The 18,337-nt window shown below is 46.1% G+C and overlaps 2 protein-coding genes across 3 annotated transcripts in view; one reads left to right on the forward strand and one right to left on the reverse strand.

Annotated features, from left to right (window-relative positions):
• Positions 1–9,876: 9,876 nt before the first annotated feature.
• LOC309531605 (uncharacterized protein) lies at positions 9,877–16,436 on the reverse strand (the record flags this gene model as incomplete). The annotated part of the gene is made up of 3 exons (XM_082221194.1): positions 9,877–11,575; positions 14,420–15,817; positions 16,342–16,436. 2 exons carry the CDS (start codon positions 16,434–16,436, stop codon positions 14,746–14,748), a joined length of 1,167 nt encoding a protein of 388 aa, XP_082077320.1. The 3' UTR covers positions 9,877–11,575; positions 14,420–14,745.
• SHISA2 (shisa family member 2) overlaps positions 15,856–18,337 on the forward strand; it is a 455,435-nt gene continuing 452,953 nt past the window's right edge. For both annotated transcript variants that reach the window (XR_014219008.1, XM_082220341.1), the window contains exon 1: positions 15,856–16,885. Coding sequence is in view for 1 of the 2 variants with exons in the window: in XM_082220341.1 (XP_082076467.1) it covers positions 16,567–16,885 (319 nt within the window). In the remaining variant the exon portion in view is untranslated. The remainder of the gene's footprint in view (positions 16,886–18,337) is intronic.

The raw sequence follows: 18,337 nt of genomic DNA on the forward strand, positions 1-18,337 counted from the left end.
CCAGACTTTGTACCTGTCATTTTTTCTCAAGAGTTATTACAATGGTGACCTAGGCTTCTTGATCTGTGATTACATCCCTAGCAAAGCTTAAAATGAAGGTAGGGTTGCCAATAACTTCTTGGCATGTTCCTGTGCCTTTAACAGCAGCTGGTTCTGCAGCAATTGATATCTCTGTGTTTATGGGAAGCTTTGCCTGTTAATTCCTGCATCTCAATAAGCTGTTAAAAGCATAGCTACAGAGGCAGTTTGAAAAGCTGGCAGTCCAGAACAAAGTCACATGTTGAGCATTTATGTGCAGGCTGTCTCCTAGGAAAGCAAGGATACAGTTATTTGCCTTATCCTGAAAACCCAGAGCAACCGGGTTGCTTTGTGGTAGAACTGCAAGCATTCTCAGAATAACATGGTTGCCTGGACCCACTTTCTAACTCAAGGCCAGCTGAGGTAGCTTTTCTTGGTGTGTGAATTGACCGTTTCACATAACAAATATTTTCCATCAATGAGTTTTATTTTTTCCACATTCCAGGCAAGTAGGGCGGGGGGACCTTGGGCCAAATGTGGCCCTCCGAGAATCTTTATCTGGCTCTCAGGACTCTCCCCAGGTGCCACCCTTCCACAGCTACACCTTCCTCCAGTGTTTTTGCCTGACAGGAATGTATCTTTGATTCTTGCTTGCCTGGATATAGGCTAGGGAGAGTTGTGTGAGTGGGTGGCCTACTATCCAGAGGTAAATTTTGCATTCGTTGCTCCACCCACTTTTGCCTTTGGCCTTGTTAACCACTATCATGTGACCTCTGGAAGGTTGGACTGAAAAAAGTTCCCCAACTCTGACATACACCCGTAATTCATTATTATAAATGTATGAAGATATGTAATTAATCATGTTCTGCACAATGCATCCATAGTTACACCTTCTTTTTTATGTTGGTTCCAGTGCAATAATAATGGCATACAACTTTTCCTTAAAATTGTATCCTTTCCTCCTGTAATTGTATTTCATAATCTTGATAAACACATGACAAATATCCATGCTACTGCTGGATGCTGCAGACTGAGGCATGAAAATTATTTGTGTAACTTGGTGACCCAGATGGTAACTTGCTTTGCATGACCTGGAAAACTGTGCAGAACCTTTGGGTGGCAGTTCTGCCCATTTAGACTGACCACCGTGGTTTATGAAATGAACAAAGGAAAACAGCAGTTTCTGCAGCTGAAGAGACAAGCCCACTATTTGTCTTAAAAAGTGCCCTGCCTCTTCTGCATTGCTGCTGTAGCAAAACAAGAAGCAACTCCTTCCTTGGATCTCAGCTTCTTTCTATAACGAAATAGAACCCTAGGTCCATGACTTTCCTTTCTGAAACATTTGTGGCTTTTAAACCATGGCTTTATTTTAATAATTGCACTTGACATAAAATCTTCGAACCGGCTAAAGGCTGGATGAAAATTCTATGGTGTTGATTTCAAACGTTAAGGCACTCTCGAAATTAATTTTAAATTGCAGCTGGGTTCATGTTAGTTTAACTCATAGCCCCATCCTGCATCTCATATGTGGAGACACAGATGATCTCATTTCCAAGTGCCCTCAATTTTACACCTTCCACAAGCTCTGTGGCTGCTAAATAAAACAAGACCAAGGTCTTCTCTCCCCTCCACCCCAATTTTCAAATACATCTGCAATGGGGAAAGCAGTATGGGCTCTGCCATTGTGCGTTTATGTGTCATTCTCTCTCTGTGTGTATATAAACATACACAGAGTACACACACCATTGCCAAGGTTGTGTGCACGCGCATGTTTATTCATGAAATGAATTAGTATTTTATATGCAAAGTCTCTCCCGCACTCATCCTCTCAACTATGCTAGGTGTAACTTGTTGTTACCGTTAATTAACGAGTTAACACGCTTATAATACCCCAGCGTTCTTTCTTAAAAGTAAGCCAGTGAACTAAATGGACCAAACACAGACAAACGAACCCATTTTTGAAAAAGCAGTTAACTCATAAACATAACCAAACCTAAAGCTTATATTTGGTTATAGACATAATACAGTGGTACCTAGGGTTACAGACGCTTCAGGTTACAGACGCTTCAGGTTACAGACTCCGCTAACCCAGAAATAATACCTCAGGTTAAGAACTTTGCTTCAGGATGAGAACAGAAATGTGGCGGCGGTGTGGCGGCAGCAGGAGGCCCCATTAGCTAAAGTGGTGCTTCAGGTTAAGAACAGTTTCAGGTTAAGAACGGACCTCCAGAACGAATTAGGTTCTTAACCCGAGGTACCACTGTACCAAGATGGTATTACAGTGGTGCCCCGCAAGACGAATGCCTCGCAAGACAGAAAACTCGCTAGACGAAAGAGTTTTCCGTTTTGGAGGTGCTTCGCAAAACGAATCTCCTATGGGCTTGCTTTGCAAGACGAAAATGTCTTGCGAGTTCCTGTGGGTTTTTTTCCTTTCCCCCCCTTTTTCTAAGCCGCTTATCAGTTGATCCGATAAGCCGCTAAAAGCCGCTAATAGCGCTAATAGTGCTAATCCGCTAATCCATCAATGGGCTTGCTTCGCAAGACGAAAAAACCGCTAGACGAAGAGAATCACAGAACGGATTCTTTTCGTCTTGCGAGGCACCACTGTATTGGGAGGCTGATTCTATCTCCTCTGAGGTATAACATTGATCTGGGCAGGCTGAATGTCAGGGCCCAACAGTTAACTTCCGTGGTCCTAGGACCCCAACAGACCAATGAACACTGGCATCTGCCCTGGGACCTCCATGCCAGCTGGTTATGAGCCACCATTTTTAATTTCCGACACTGCCCACCAGGCATCCGGCATAGGGGTACTCCCTGCTCTGACTCCCGGACCTCGCTTGGGCTTGGGTGGAGAAGCAGGGAACTGGAGGGGGCAGGAAGGTCAACCTGTCTGTCCCAGCCTCATCCCCCTGATGCTCGCTTGGTCCACTCACTCTGCCTGTCCCCTACCACTGCCTGTCCACACGCGGGGGGGGGGGGGTCACCAACTTCCAAGCTTCCCTATATCTGGAGTCACTTTGCACACTCACTCTGTCTCCTCCCCATGTGCCCTTCCTGTTAAAGTGGGTTTGTCCCCCCCCCCCTTTTATGCTATTTCACTTATGCACGCAGGGGCTTGGAACATAACCGCCACATAAGTGGGGTAGGGGGGAACTGTATATCCCTATGTTATTTATTTTCTTTGTGGCTGAGCATGCCAGCCTTTGCTATGGGAGGCCACATGATTGAAAAGTAGTTCAGAGTGATGGCTACTGCAGAAATTGTTAGAGAAAAGGCTGGGTTTTACAAGAGAGAAGGTAGCTGCATAGTCATTTTGCACTGCAATCCTGGTAAGCCTATTTACTCAGAAGTAAATCCTGCTATGTTCAATCGGGCTTACTCCCACGTAAGTGCAGCCATACAGTGCAAGCTACAAAACATGTCTATACCCAGGCACACGGAGTGTTATTGTGCGAAATGATTACACAGAGTTATTCCCAAGATTGTTGCCTTCATTTCTCAGCCCTCCTAAGGAATAGCAAAGGAAACGAGTCAAGAAAGAAAACACATTTTATTGAGATGTAAATTACATTTTAGCTCTGTGTATTATTCAAATCTGTTGCTGAGGAAGAAAGGAATATTTACCCATCTTGGGTTGCTGCTGACTAAGGAAACAGGGGCAGGGGGAGGGAAATCACTCAAACATAAATATTTTATAGAGACACTCTCCAATATTTCTATTGTTAGTGCTGCTCCCATCATCTATTATATACCTATTGCAGTGGACATTCAGGGTGCTTCCAGACGGCCACAATTTTGGGGTGGGATTCAGTCACATCTTAGCAAATTAAGGCTAAGTTGATTGAGAGGTCTTGCACAACAAACCTCTTCCCCCAAATATTGGAAACCCCCCCCCCCCGCAATAATTGCTAGGGAAATGTGCTGGATAGTGTGGGGTAGCATTTGCCTTGACACAACATCATCTAATCTCCCCAAAAACAAGATGTTGTTGTTGTTTAGTCGTTTAGTCGTGTCTGACTCTTCGTGACCCGGACAATCTCATATCAGGATGGATGCTCAAGAAGCAGATTGTCTGGAAGAGACTCCAGGTGCTCCAAGACATGTATCATATTTATTGTGAGATGAGGATTCCTCATGCATGTGAGGTTTTTGCAGCAAACACAGGGTGTTGTTCACATCAAATGCCAGCCCATATGCCCCCCACCAGTGTTGGTTATGACCTGTTTTTGGTATCTTATAGTCTGCATATGCTAAATTGAAGCAACGTCTGGAAGCCACAATAAGCATTAAAGCATACAAGTGAAAACTAGGAGTCGTTCCCAACATTTCTTGTAGTCAAGGATGAAGACTCTTGTGGCCCTCCAGATGGTTTTGAACTTCAACTCCCATCAGTCCTAGCTAACATGATCAGTGGTTATCGATGATGGGAGCTGTAGTCAAGTCATGTTTGATGCGACACAGGTTACTCATGGCTGTTCTATATCCGGTTATAAACATAAGCATTTTCTAGCCTTGTGGCTGGAAATCCAAACCAGGGTACACTAGTACACACTCTCTCTCTTACAGAAGGGATGGGGAACCTGTGGCCCTCCAGGTATTACTGGACTACAACTCCCATCATCCCTGACCATTGGCCATGCTGGCTGGGATTCATGAGAGTTTTTCTTTTTTATCTACACAGCAGACTAGTCAGAACAACAAAAAAAAGCAAACTAAAGGAAAATAAAAAGCTATTGTTTTCTATAGTTTGGTGCAGCAAGAGAATAGCCACGTGAACAGAAAGTGCTCAGAATTAATAAGAATCCTACAAAAGCAAATACAACTTGATTTGGAGCCAGTCCAAGAAGCCAAATCATGGGAGCATTTTCCTAATCAAGCTATGGAAATAATTTTGCTCATATATTTATATTTTACAACAGGAGTGAGGAACCTTTGGCTTGCCAGATGCTCCTGAACTACAACTCCCATCAGCCCTACCAAGCATGGCCAATGGCAAGGGCTTTTATAGGAGTTGTACTTCAGCAACATCTGGTGAGCCAAAGGTTCCCCGCTCCTGTTTCATAAAAGCAGAGCATCTGCTTGAAAGTTATTTTCATGAATCAGAATCTTTTGTTCCATATAAGTCTTTGGCTCTGAAATCCTGACGGTTCATTCCAAGCATCCTGAGGGACCCTATCTGAAGATCCCTTCAGACCACTCAGTTTTGTGGAGCTGAAGTGTTTAAGAACATCTGCCGTCACCAATTCTTGTGGTATTGTTGTGGTATTTGCACAAAATCCAGGAAACACATTGAACCATTGGGTCAATCAATTCTTATAATACAGACAGAAGGAACATTATTTCAGCTCAGTAATATGTGTCACCCAGAGCCATAAGATTTGTTGTAGTGGCACAGAAACTGAGAACAAATGTATTGCCACAGATGCTGCAAACTGTCAAAATAAAATGTGCTTCAAAACATAAGGACTGCCTACATGCACCCTGTTCGTTCCCTGCTTGTTTGGGTACAGTTTTATCCTATTCTTGATTTCATCTTCCTGCAACAATGTCCAACTCTTGAAGCAACCTAGATGATTTAAAAAATAGTATTTCACTGCAAGGACATTGCAAGTGTTTTGATCATGTTCCATAATTGTAGTCTTTTGGAAAGGCACACTGGACAAGGATGTCACTGGTAACATTCATTTAATTCAAGGTTAGAGCTGTGAAGATATATATTTCTGGAGGAAGTTTGCAGACAACTGATAGTATTTTTGCTAACTGTGGAATATCTATTTCAGCTTCTTGGGGATCTTCAACCATTCCATGTTGGATTGGTTTTCTCAGATGTTGACATTAGCTCTGAAGAAAACACTTAAGTGTTAAAGAAGACTGAAAGGAAAAACACCAGCCAACCCGTTTATTGAAAGAATTGCCAGTTGGGTAGATGCGCCTGAAGGCTATATACTTCTGAATACCAGCTGCTGGAAATTGGAGGAGGGGAGATTGCTTTCAGGACCTGCTTGTTAGGCCTCCCAGAGGCATCTGTTTGTCCACTCTGAGAACAGGATACTGGACTAGATCGGCCATTGCTCTGATCCAGCAGGCTCTTATTATGCTAGTTTTTTGCAGCAAGAACAACGAAGAGTCTTGTGGCACCTTCAAGTGGCATAAGGCTCTTTGTAATACTTACTGAAAGTTGGAATTTACGGTAGTTGTCAATTCCATTGGCCAGCAGCTACCATTGAGGAAGCCCTCCAATAGACTCCCAAGGGTGGGGGTGTTCAAAAGGGCACCCCCAATCTACATACATTAAACATAATAGAAACACCGCCACCCGACCCCACCCCTATCCATCTTCCCTCTCTCCACCCCCTTCTTTTTTCTTTTCTTCTCCCCCTAATGCCTCAACAAATGAAATGGATTTGTAAAAATGTTACATGAAAAAAAAATACGAGGCACTACACTTCTGTAAAACAAGAAAATCCTGAATAAAATATATATTATAAAAAAGGGCATCCCCAACAGGTAGGATGCTGCCTTCTAAGGAGCCAGACCATTGGTCCATCCAGCTCAGAACTTGCCTATACTGAAATCTCCCAAGATTTCAGAAGGAGATAATTCACAGTCCTATCTGGAGATGCTGAGGATTGCACCTTCTACATACTAAGCAGGTGAGCTGGTACCAGGTTGGTATAGAAGTGTTCTGTCAGATGCTTGGGAGCTCAAGCTGCTTAGGGTTTTAATGAAGATCACTTATCACAATCACACACACGTCCACTGTGTTTGTTTAGAAAGAAAAACCATCACGAACTCATTTGCATTTCCAAGCCCTTCAAATTTGGATGGGTAGCATTTAGGACAGGAATGGGGATCCTGTGGCCTCTGGGTGTTGCTGGACTGTGTGTCAATCCATCATTCCCACCCACAATGGTGTAGTAAGTAGTAAACATGCAACTCTTGAGATTATTATTTTTCCTGAGCAGCAGTGGTGATTCCTCACCAGCCAGAGCACCAGACTAATTGATGGACCCTCCTGGCATTGACAAGTGTGAATGAGGTGATAATGAACCTTTCAGGTTTGATTGTGTCAGATTAGCATAGAGGAAGTGAGAGGTGGGGGTGAGGGCAGAACTGAGGAGAGACTTATTTTCTTAGATGGGATTCCTTCTAAATGCTAGCAGTTTAAATGGTAACACTTTTTTAGGAGACTGTTTGCATTTCTAATTGAAAGCTGATGTTTGCAGCTGGCTGAACATCCTAGGTAGATCGAAGCAAGCACCACTGAATTCAGCAGTTATTCCCAAGAAATCATGCACAGATTTGGGTTTTATCTATCCATTGCTGCTATTTCTCCTCTCTCTCTCTGTGTGTGTGTGTGTGTACAAAATAATGGACTGACACAGCTGCCTTGTATTTTTGGACTCTCCAGTTGGCAGGAGATGATGACAGGTAACTATGTTGGGGCTGTCATAATAATGAGCACCTGCATTTCATAATTTACCACTGCCCAGTCAGCATGGTCAATGGTGAGAGTGGTAGTCCAATGACATTCAGAGAGCCAGGTTTCCCATCCCACGTTTAGAATGACCCAATGCAAAGGGTGGCAGAGCTCTTGGACCTTTTCACAGCTGTGTAAAATATAAGCACGGTGTGACGCAGGAGTAGGCAGAAAGCAGGTTCCCTGCTAGTCAACCTTCCTAGGGTCTCGTGGCTGTAGTAGGTAGGGTCGGAGGCAAATGTGTGTGCAGCAACCAACACATATTTTACCTCTGTACAGTAGGCAAGTTTCTGCAAACATTCACACACCCCTCAGCGCCCCGACAAGCAAGAGGCATTATCAGAGTTTAAGCAACACATTCCAGTCTAGCAAAACTTTCAGGGTGCATAGGGCCAGTGAGAGGGTGTGGGCTGAGATTTCTACAGTCCAGACAGAGAACCTGGACAGCCACACTTGACCCTCAGATCTGACACTTTCCACACCTAAAGAACAGAAAAACAAAAGGCCTGGTTTTTTCATTCTTTAGAATTCTAGGAAGAATCAGATAAAACCTCTCTCTCTCTTTCTGTTCAAGTATTTCTACGAGTGATGGTGCACAAGCCTTCAGTTTATTACAGAATTCTTAGTGCCCCCCCCCGAAAACAATTATTTCAGGGTTTCCCCTCTAGTTTCTTTCCACATCATGAGTCTTCTGTGTCCTCCAATCCCTGGAGCTCTCTACATCAATGAACCGAGACTCTACGTAGAGACACATGACTATGAAGTTTATTGATCATGTCTGTGCTGCACAGCCTCCATGAGGATTCGCACAATGCTATGTGAACTCCTGAAGTCTTTCCCAGCATGCACTTGGCTCTGTGTAAATATTGAAAAGCAGCCTCTGGAGGGTATCTATCTTTGGTTCTATGCAGCCATCTTCATGTATTTGGGTGGAAATGTCCCAGGGATTATTAGGGAGCATATTATTCTGATAGCAAACTGCCCACGCTGTATTTAATTTATTAAGTGCAAATTGCCTGCCTGGTGCATCCTAAACAAGCCGTGTTGAATTTAGCAGGCTATATATATGGCATTTTTAGAAAGAGAGAAAAACAGTGAGTCTGGCTGTGTCTCCTCAGTTCTGTTGTTATATAACAGAATCCTACCACTGGTGCTTTTCTTCATGTCTTGTTTATCCTTGCATATTCTGAGAATATAACTGATCTTTCCAGTTCAGGTAGGCTTAGAGATTTGGGAAACTGAGAGGGGAAGGGCTCATGGGTGTAGCCAAGGGGGGACAGGGAGGGGCAGCCGCCCCCCAATCAATAAAAACACATAGCGATTATGTATGTCCTGTTTTTACATGTTGGAAACTGCCTTGTGAGGGCTTGTTTGGGCCTAAAAATAATAATAATATTAAATAAGTAAGCAAGCCTAGGACAGATGTCCGAAAACTATATTAAGAGTCAAAGTGAACTATTGTTGTGCCATGACTACAGAACGGGTTGGTATCCAAAAACCTGTAAGGAGAAGGCTTCTTCAACACTGGGTCTTCAGATGCTGTTGGACTAGAGATTCCATATTCCTCAGACATTTTAGCCAATGTTTTGGGATGATGGGAGTTGTAATGCAACAACATCCAAGGGCCCAAGGTTGAAGAATACTGTTTATGAAAAGTAGGTTCTAGAGGAGCTATCAGGCTTCCACTTGTACAAGCAAATGAATAGCTTTGCATTTTACTACCCTATCAACATGCAGCGCTCTGTGAGATGTAAACAGTTCTTTCTTGGGCGGGGGGGGGGGGCAAGGGGAGAGACGGCTTTTGCAAGTGAAAGGGCACCTTTGGATACAGACTCATAAAACCACATTATGCCGAGTTGGATTTTTGAGGGGTATTTGTCATTAAAGTTTAATCATTTTTGCATCCTCCAAAGCAGGCGAGCATTAAATGTATGACCTCCCACATCTCTCCAATATCTTGCATGAAAGGCAGGAGGAAAAAATCAATTTTCTCTTGAACATTAGGAAGTCAAGTGGTGTTTATATTTAACCTCAGAGCAATAATTAATTAAAATTACCAACAGGGACTTGCGGCCAGAGATTGGGCTGGATTATTTTGAATCAACATGTGAAACTGATTCTCCGCCCCCAATGTGCACAAAGAGTGCCTTGGCCTCTTTTCTGACCTCATCCCACTGTCATCTGCTTTTCTATCCAAAATGCACAATCCCTCTTGACCTTAAGCCTCATGCATACACAAACACACAAACACACACACACACACACAGAGAGCCAACATCAATCTTCCATTTCTTTCTTCGGCTACATTCACACCATACATGTAAAGTGCTGTGATATGACTTTAAACAGTTATGGCTTCCCCCAAAGAATTCTGGGAACTGTAGTTTGTTGAGGGTCGTTAGGAGGACCCCATTCCCCACACAGAGCTTCCATTCTCAGGGTAGTTTAACCATCAATCCCTCTTCACAGGGAACTCTGGGAATCATAGATCTCTGAGCCCCCCAGAGCTGATGGCCTGAATTTGCATCTATTTGTATACATCAGGATACATACATTTTATGCAAATTTGTGTCATGGGCCTGTGCCACAGAGATTTAAAAATACTCCTGGAGTGAACGTATTTGCATATTCATTTTACCAGCCCTAAATTGCTTTAATTTGATTTTGTTTTTAATATGTGTTTTGTGTCTTTATACAGTGGTACCTCGGGTTACATACGCTTCAGGTTACATACGCTTCAGGTTACAGACTCCGCTAACCCAGAAATAGTGCTTCAGGTTAAGAACTTTGCTTCAGGATGAGAACAGAAATTGTGCTCTGGCGGCGCGGCGGCAGCAGGAGGCCCCATTAGCTAAAGTGGTGCTTCAGGTTAAGAACAGTTTCAGCTTAAGAACAGACCTCCAGAACGAATTAAGTACGTAACCAGAGGTGCTACTGTATTGTGATTTTAGGTTGTGAGCTGCCCTGAGACCTCTGGGTATAGGACAATATATTACTACTACTAATAATAATAACAACAATTTGTTCCCAGTGACATTGTCAAACCCAATTGGTTGTTATTTTATTTACTGATGTCCAATAAACACAACACGTAAACCCCAGCATTGTGATGTCATCCTGTTCACTTTGTGATTCCTGACTGGGAATGTGAAATTATTCCGAAAGGAGGAAGAAAAATCAGCCAGCTTTTGGGTGTTTGGGAATATGTATGTATGATTGTGTGTGTTGGGAACTGTGGTAAGAAGCAGCAGCTAGTTAATAGCAGCATCAAACAAGATGGCGACAAGGTGAGCATCTTCACAATCTAAAAGTCTCTAGTTACAGAAAAATGTTCTATCCCATAGAAATTGTTAGCTTGACCCCCCAAAATAGAAACTGGTGAAGATCTGGTGCAGAGTATATTCAAGAACTTGCAGGAGACACATTTTAAAATGTTATAGGGAAACTGGCCTATGTCAATCCTAAACAAGGAATACATAGCATTTTAAGAATTCTCATTTTGTTCCAGTCTTAGTCAAATGCTTTTCAGGAAACATAATAATCTGTTTAAATATTGCAGACGGATGGATTCACCTCCCCTAGTTCTGCCCTAAGGCTAATTATCTGGCATTAACTCCTCTCTATTTTTTCTGACACGATTGTCACACCTCATTCTGACTGATGTGGACACCATGCATTATGAAAGAATAATGCTTATAGCTGGAGATAGCGAAATGCTATGGTATGGAAGTCACGTGTTAACGTAATGAGAAAGATCAAGAGCTTAGCAGCATATCCAAATCTATTTCATTCTCTCCAACCTGTACAGTTCGAAAGCAGCTTGGTGGTTAGTGTAAGTGACTAGAGAACTTGTCCAGCTGTCTACAAAAGCCAGCTTTGATCTCACCTTCCAAATGACTTTGCATGGTTCTAACTCCTGACCCAGCTATTTTGTGCTTTGTTTGGAATGATATTCCTACTGGAGAATTCTCAACATGTACAACACCCTCAAGTACGTGTCATGAATGTTCACGTGTCTCTTTCATTGTGCAAACATAGCAGGAATCCACTAGTCTTCAGGAAGGTTTTTTGCCACTGTGAAAAAGAAAAAGTGAGATCCTTATTTATTTCTTTTTTAAAATTTTAAACACATATTCTTCCACTTCCTCCCCCAACCCGCCCCCTCCCCACAACCCAGGTTAGCATATCCATGTCAAACAGCTCTTACTATCAGAAAATTATTCCTGATGTTTAGTCGGAATCTCCTTTATTGTAACTTGAAGCCATTGGTTCAAGTTCTCACCTTGTAGTGCATGAATGGTACATGCAATTTCCTATTACGCCTACGTAGGGAATCTGGTTTGTTTTAAATGCCCCTCACTCTCAGCTGTAGACAAAAGGCTTTTCTGCACAATACGCCCAGTGTGACATTATGAGTTTGCTGCTTGATCACTGGTTTTGCCTAAGCGACTCAGGAAGGGAGTTCCTGGGCTTGACAAAAGAACCTTAATGTTCCATGATGGCTGTGGATATTTCTCTGAATGGGCAGTTCCCCTTTTCGGGGTATGTGTCTGGAATGAGGATTTTCTTGTTGTTTAGTTGTGTCCGACTCTTTGTGACCCCATGGACCAGAGTACGCCAGGCATTCCTGTCTTCCACTGCCTCCTGCAGTTTGGTCAAACTCATGCTGGTAGCTTCGAGAACACTGTCCAACCATCTCGTCTTCTGTCGTCCCCTTCTCCTTGTGTCCTCAATCTTTCCCAACATCAGGGTCTTTTTCAGGGAGTCTTCTCTTCTCATGAGGTGGCCAAAGTATTGGAGCCTCAGCTTCAGGATCTGTTCTTCCAGTGAGCACTCAGGGTTGATTTCCTTAAGAATGGATAGGTTATTGCAGCCCATGGGACTCTCAAGAGTCTCCTCTAGCACCATAATTCAAAAGCATCAATTATTTGGCGATCAGTCTTCTTTATGGTCCAGCTCTCATTCCCATACATCACTACTAGGAAAACCATAGCTTGATCTGGCAAGTGTGACAGTTTTTGAAGAGAGGAAGAGAGAGAGGCAAGGGGCCATGTTGTGACCTTCAGCACCTTGAGGCGGATGGCCAGTGTGGTAGTCTCATAATCTGGGGAACCGGGTTCGCGTCTCTGCTCCTCCAGATGCAGCTGCTGGATGACCTTGAGCTAGTCACACTTCTTTGAAGTCTCTCAGCCCCACTCACCTCACAGAGTTTGTTGTGGGGGAGGAAGGGGAAGGAGAATGTTAGCCGCTTTGAGACTCCTTCGGGTAGTGATAAAGCGGGATATCAAATCCAAAATCTTCTCTTCTTCTTCTTCTTCTCTTTGGGAACCCCTGATCTGGGGTTTGCTTTATTTCAGATATTTCTCCGTCAGCTTCCCAGATTACAGCCTTCCTACTGAGGTTTACGTTAATACGAAAGATACAGTTTCATTAAAAGCAAGCATTAACAAACACACAATGAAAAAATCACCATAAACTGGCCGGTTTAAATAAGTCCAACATAGCAAAATTCAACAAGAACCAACAAACAACCAGCACCTGCCCAGAGAACAATAAAATATTTAGAAGGCAAGGAAAACAGAATCACATTTCACCCTCTTAAAAGCTTTAACTGAAGGATCCAGCTGTTTATCTCTCAAAGCTGAGTCGTCATTATAACTGATCTCAAAGGCAGGTACCATGAGGTACGCTGACAAGCTGTGGAGTTAGGGGAGAGCTGTGAGGGAGCTGCAGGGGGCGCTGCAACAAAGACTTAGAAGGCGAGAGGCACAGGGTGCCGCTGAAATTCGAAAGCCCTAAGTCTGCCATTGCATACTGCAAACATTGTCTCAATGCCACGCGGAAAGCAAACTGCACACTGAACTGTCCAGAGGGTCTCAAGACAGGACTAGTTTTGACGTAAGAGTACCTCCATTGCCATGCTCATAATGAGGTTATAAGCAAACAAAATAGTTTTACCACACGATCTCAGCCAAGCAGAACCTGACGCCATCCACAGGCTCGGAAGCAATCCTGACATCATAATTAAAGAGACGAATCATTGCTCCTCTCTCATTCTGAGTCTTCAAATTGGCCTCTTCTGCACACAGACAATACCACCTTTCAGTCGGGAGGGGGGGAGACTTGCCCTATTTGTCATACTGGCTGTCATCTTCTTGAAGTGTCTCCAGATATTTAGTTTCTGTAGCAACCTATTGCTGTAGCTTACATTACTTTGGCCACCTCATGAGAAGAGAAGACTCCCTGGAAAAGACCCTGATGTTGGGAAAGATGGAGGGCACAAGGAGAAGGGGGTGACAGGGGACGAGATGATTGGTCAGTGTTCTCGAAGCTACAAACATGAGTCTGACCAAACTGTGGGAGGCAGTGGAAGACAGGAGTGCCTGGCGTGCTCTAGTCCAGGGGGTCACGAAGAGTCGGATACGACTAAACGACTAAACAACAACAACATCATTACAAAAGAGAGATAATTCACAGTCCTGACCAGGGCTAGTTACTTGACAAAGCCATTTGCTTGTTTGCTTGGTCATTGTAGTATTTCTCTTCTGCAGAATACAATCTTACAGCTATAAAAATTACAGGGATGATGGGACCTCTAGAGTCATTGTACAGGGTGAGTCCTTTAAAAGAGGTCCCGTGGATAGAGAGTACACATGTTCCACAGGGCCTCTTATAAAAGACTCACCCTGTATATCTGCAACTGAGACAAAATAAAAAAATTCCATCCAGTCGCACCTTAGAGACCAACTAAGTTTGTTATTGGTATGAGCTTTTGTGTGCATGCACACTTCTTCTGAAGAAGTGTGCATGCACACAAAAGCTCATACCAATAACAAACTTAGTTGGTCTCTAAGGTGCTATTGGAAGGATTTTTTTTTTATTTTGTTTTGACTACGGAAGACCAACACGGATACCTACCAGTATCTGCAACTGAGAGTTACATTTCATGCATCTGCTGAAGGGAACTCTAGTCCATGAAAGCTTGTCATGATAAACATTTGTGGCTTTAAGGTGCCACAAGAACGCTGATCACATAGGAGTGACACTCTTGTCTCCACTTGCGCTCTGCTAGTATAAAGCAAATTTTATCAAATTGCAGTGCACTTCAGTGTCCCCACATCCAAAGGAGACTTCACCCTGCTGTTTTAAGTGCAAAGAGCACATGGCAGTGTTTGCTGTGAAACCGATGCTTGTGCCACCATTCCCACACTTTTGAGAATTCCGGGGCTCCTTCTACTTTCTCTCTAGGTGGAACTGCCCAAAGAGGAAGAAAGTAGGAACAACAGCTGCCTTCTCTTGCTCGCACACTTCCCAGTTACATTCCCACCCTGGAAGTGGCAGAACTCAGAGGAGGCGCCCCTGGGGAGTTGGAGCTCCAGCAACTTTTTGGCCGGGTGTGTGCCTGACTCCTGGTCATTTTCAACCTCGGCTGCAAGGCAGGCGAAGGGAGTAACAAGAGAGCGTCTTAAACCGCCGTCCCCTCCACGTCCTGGAGAGTTAACACGCATCTGCTTTACGACCTGTCTGCTGTTCGTTGCCCATCTCTTTCCACCAGCTCTTTCTCCTGTCTGTAGAGCCGGTGAGAAGAAAACGAAGATCTCTCCGGCATTCACTAAGAAAAGGGGAGGACTTGAGCGCCGCCGGCCTGTAGGCGCATGCGCGCCGGGCGAGAGCAGGGTGCCTATAATAACAGAGAAAGCGAGGGAGTAGCGAAGGGAGCCCCGCGCGCGCACAAGCAGCCAGCCAGTAGCTCCAGGAAACGGAGCCTGGAGTTGTGTTGCAGGCGCTGCTGGTGGCGTGCCGAGCAGGGCTGGCTGGATAGAAGCAGAGTTTGTTGCCCGCGTTGGAAAAAGCCAGACCGCCGGAGTTTCCTGCTGGTCTCTCCAAGCAGCGCGCAGAGGAGGCAGAACCAGAGGCAAAGAAGGGAAACTCCGCTCTCCAGAACTCCTTCCCGGCTCCACTTCCCCCCGCGGCGCTGCCCCGAAGTCAGAGTTAACTCCCTGGAAGGCCGGCGCGAGATGCGGACCAGGAGCAACGACTCCTAGGCGAGCGGGACCTCCCTGGGCAGACAGGGGCCAAACGAGGCGCAGCCGCGACGGTGCGCGCGGGTAGAAGGCGAAGCGCCAGGAAGGGGAGTGACGCTCCGCTGTGGCGGCGGCAGTGGCTGGGGTCTCCCTCGGAGGATCTCCCGTCTGCCCACGGATTCGTCTCGCCGCAGGCGCGTGCCAGGCGCCCCCTCGGACCCTCGCTGTGTTATGGTTGCCGGAGCGCCTCTTCTCTTCGCCCGCCACAGCCCGGGCTCTCCTGCCTTCCCGGCTGCAGAACTAGGCTGTGGGGGTCGCTGCCTCCTCGGCCGGCTCCCTCGTCGCGCTCCTCCCCTCGTCGCCTCGGCTCGGGTTGCTGAGCAGGGAAGGTCCCGCGCGGGATTCCCAGGCGCCTCGCCGACAGCCAACTGTTCGCGCCGCAGTACCCAGAGCGGCAAAGGCGCCACCTCCATTAGCGCCGAATGACTCCGCCGTGGGGCGCCGCTTCCTCCCCTTAGGAGATTGTCCGGGATTCCGTGGGGCTTGACAGAAAGGCTGGACTCTTTCTCGAGGGCTACGCTTGCTGCCCGTCGCCGGCGAGGGGACGGACTCCGGGAGGCTAGCGCGCTACTTCAGCCGGACTCGAGCCCTTTCTGGGAGCTTGGATATTTCTCTGCGCTCCTTTCTCCTGCCCAGCAACTGCGGGACTTTGTTCCTAGCGGCTTCTTGAGGGCTCGCCGGCTCCATATCCTGCACAGACTTGGCGCGCCCATTTTCAGGCGAGGCGACCCTGGACACGCGGCGCCAACCTCTCACGCGTGGCTGTCCTCCACCGCCCACGGCCACGTGCTTTCCGCACAGCGGGGCTTGTGGCACACACGTGTCTGCATAACCACCCGCAGCTGCTGCATTCACACGCGCGCGCCCTTCCCCGCACACTCACTGAGTGTGCCTCGACCCAGGCTGTGAGGAGAGGGGCGCCTGCCTGGTCTCCGAGGCCCGCCTGCGGGCGCCCGCCTGCTGCCGCCCCCTCGCGGTGCCATGTGGAGGGGGCGCTGTTCTCTGGGAGGGCGGCCTGGGGCGTCGCTGCTGCTGCTGCTTGTGGGACTGGCGGCGAGCGCGCGGGCCAGCGGCGAGTATTGCCACGGCTGGCAGGACGGGGCGACTTGGCGCGACGGCTTCCAGTGCCCGGAGCACTTCGACGACGGCGACGCCACCATCTGCTGCGGCACGTGCGCCCTTCGCTACTGCTGCTCCCGCCCGGAGGCCCGCCTGGACCAGGGCGTCTGCGACAACGACCGGCAGCAAGGGGGAGCCGAGCACGGCCGGCCCGACAAGGACATCCCCGACGGCGCAGCAGGTACAAAGCGGAGGGGAGGGACACGGGAAGCTGTCTCGTTGCCTGGTGTTGAGTGAGCTAGTTTGGTTGAGCTCAGTATTGCCTACACTGACAGGCAGTAGCATCCCCAGGATTTCAGAGTCCCTCCCAGCACGACCTGGAATTGAACCCGGGACCTTCTGCATGCCAAGCAGCTGCCCTATCACTGAGCTACAGCCCTTCCCATATTTATCATAGTTGCATTGCTTTCTTTAAAAACGAGACAACCCATCTATTCCTAGATCTTAGCCCCCATCTTGTCTCAAGGCCCAGGATTATTATTATCCTACACTCAGGGAAGATACACACACAGGACTCATTTACGCAGCTGCAAATAAAACGTTTTAAATGTGTTGGAAATTGCAATATACAAATGAGACACTAGATGGCAACAGTGAGCTATGCAAAATCCAATGTATTTTTTGAAACTTTTTAAAAAAGCATTTTCACAGTGTTTTTAATATGTACGTAGATTCCACCACAGACTCCGAGAACAAGGTACTCTTCTGCTGTGCTCATTAGTACCGCAGACAACAGATTTCTACCCACCCACCTCTCACCTGCCCACTTAACACAGAGAAGTTTCTTTAGCAGGTCTATCAATGCAGCACTTGACTAGTCTCTCGGGGTTTACCCATGTGGCATGCATAAGGCATGGCATGTGCCACTTGTGAATGTTGTTTTTGTGGGGTGGAAAGAATTTTTATTAAAAATATTGTGGACTATGCAAGTTGCAACCAATTTAGGACTTCTGTTTGAAATAGTAATTCGCAAGCTGCTTCAGGGCCAGGTTCACACATGACACTAAAGAAATGCACTTGAGCCTTTCTCACGTGCTATTTAGGTGCAGGAGAATGTTGTTGATGCAGGGCTGAAAGACATTTTTAAATCTTACGATGTCCTTTCTGGGCTTTGTAGGTAGGTAGCTCCTACCTTGCCTTTCCCCTCAAACTCATCCTTTCCTCGCACACGTGCCTGTAGAAGTTAACAACAGGCTATCAAGTTTAGCAGTGCCAGAGTGGTAATTGCAATATGGGGGCCATCAGGTAGAGGCCACTCAAAAAATGCCCCTGGCCCTGTTTATATGCCAACATAAGTCAATGTTACCTTGGTGCTTTCATTAATGATTGGTGTTGTTTTTCTCGAGTCGATGAAGCATGTGAAGCAGTAACCTTCCCTTCCCTTTCTCAGTTCCCACAGCTGGAAAACCTTCTATTCCTCAGTGCTTGGGGGGGGGGGAGAAATAAACAAATAGGTGGATCTTTTCCATGCTGATACACTGAGGAAGTAGTAGCCAGTTTATTTCCCTTGAAGTGGGAAGTTGGTTAGTTATTGCAAATTGCTCCTTTTGTGCATAGGTGCCAACTCCCTGGGGTGCCTGAGCACCCACAAATTTCACTACTAGGGCTATGAACGCTACATGACACCCATGGC

The sequence above is a fragment of the Podarcis vaucheri genome (genome assembly GCF_965113315.1).
Source record: "Podarcis vaucheri genome assembly, chromosome: 4".
NCBI classification, from domain to species: domain Eukaryota; kingdom Metazoa; phylum Chordata; class Lepidosauria; order Squamata; family Lacertidae; genus Podarcis; species Podarcis vaucheri.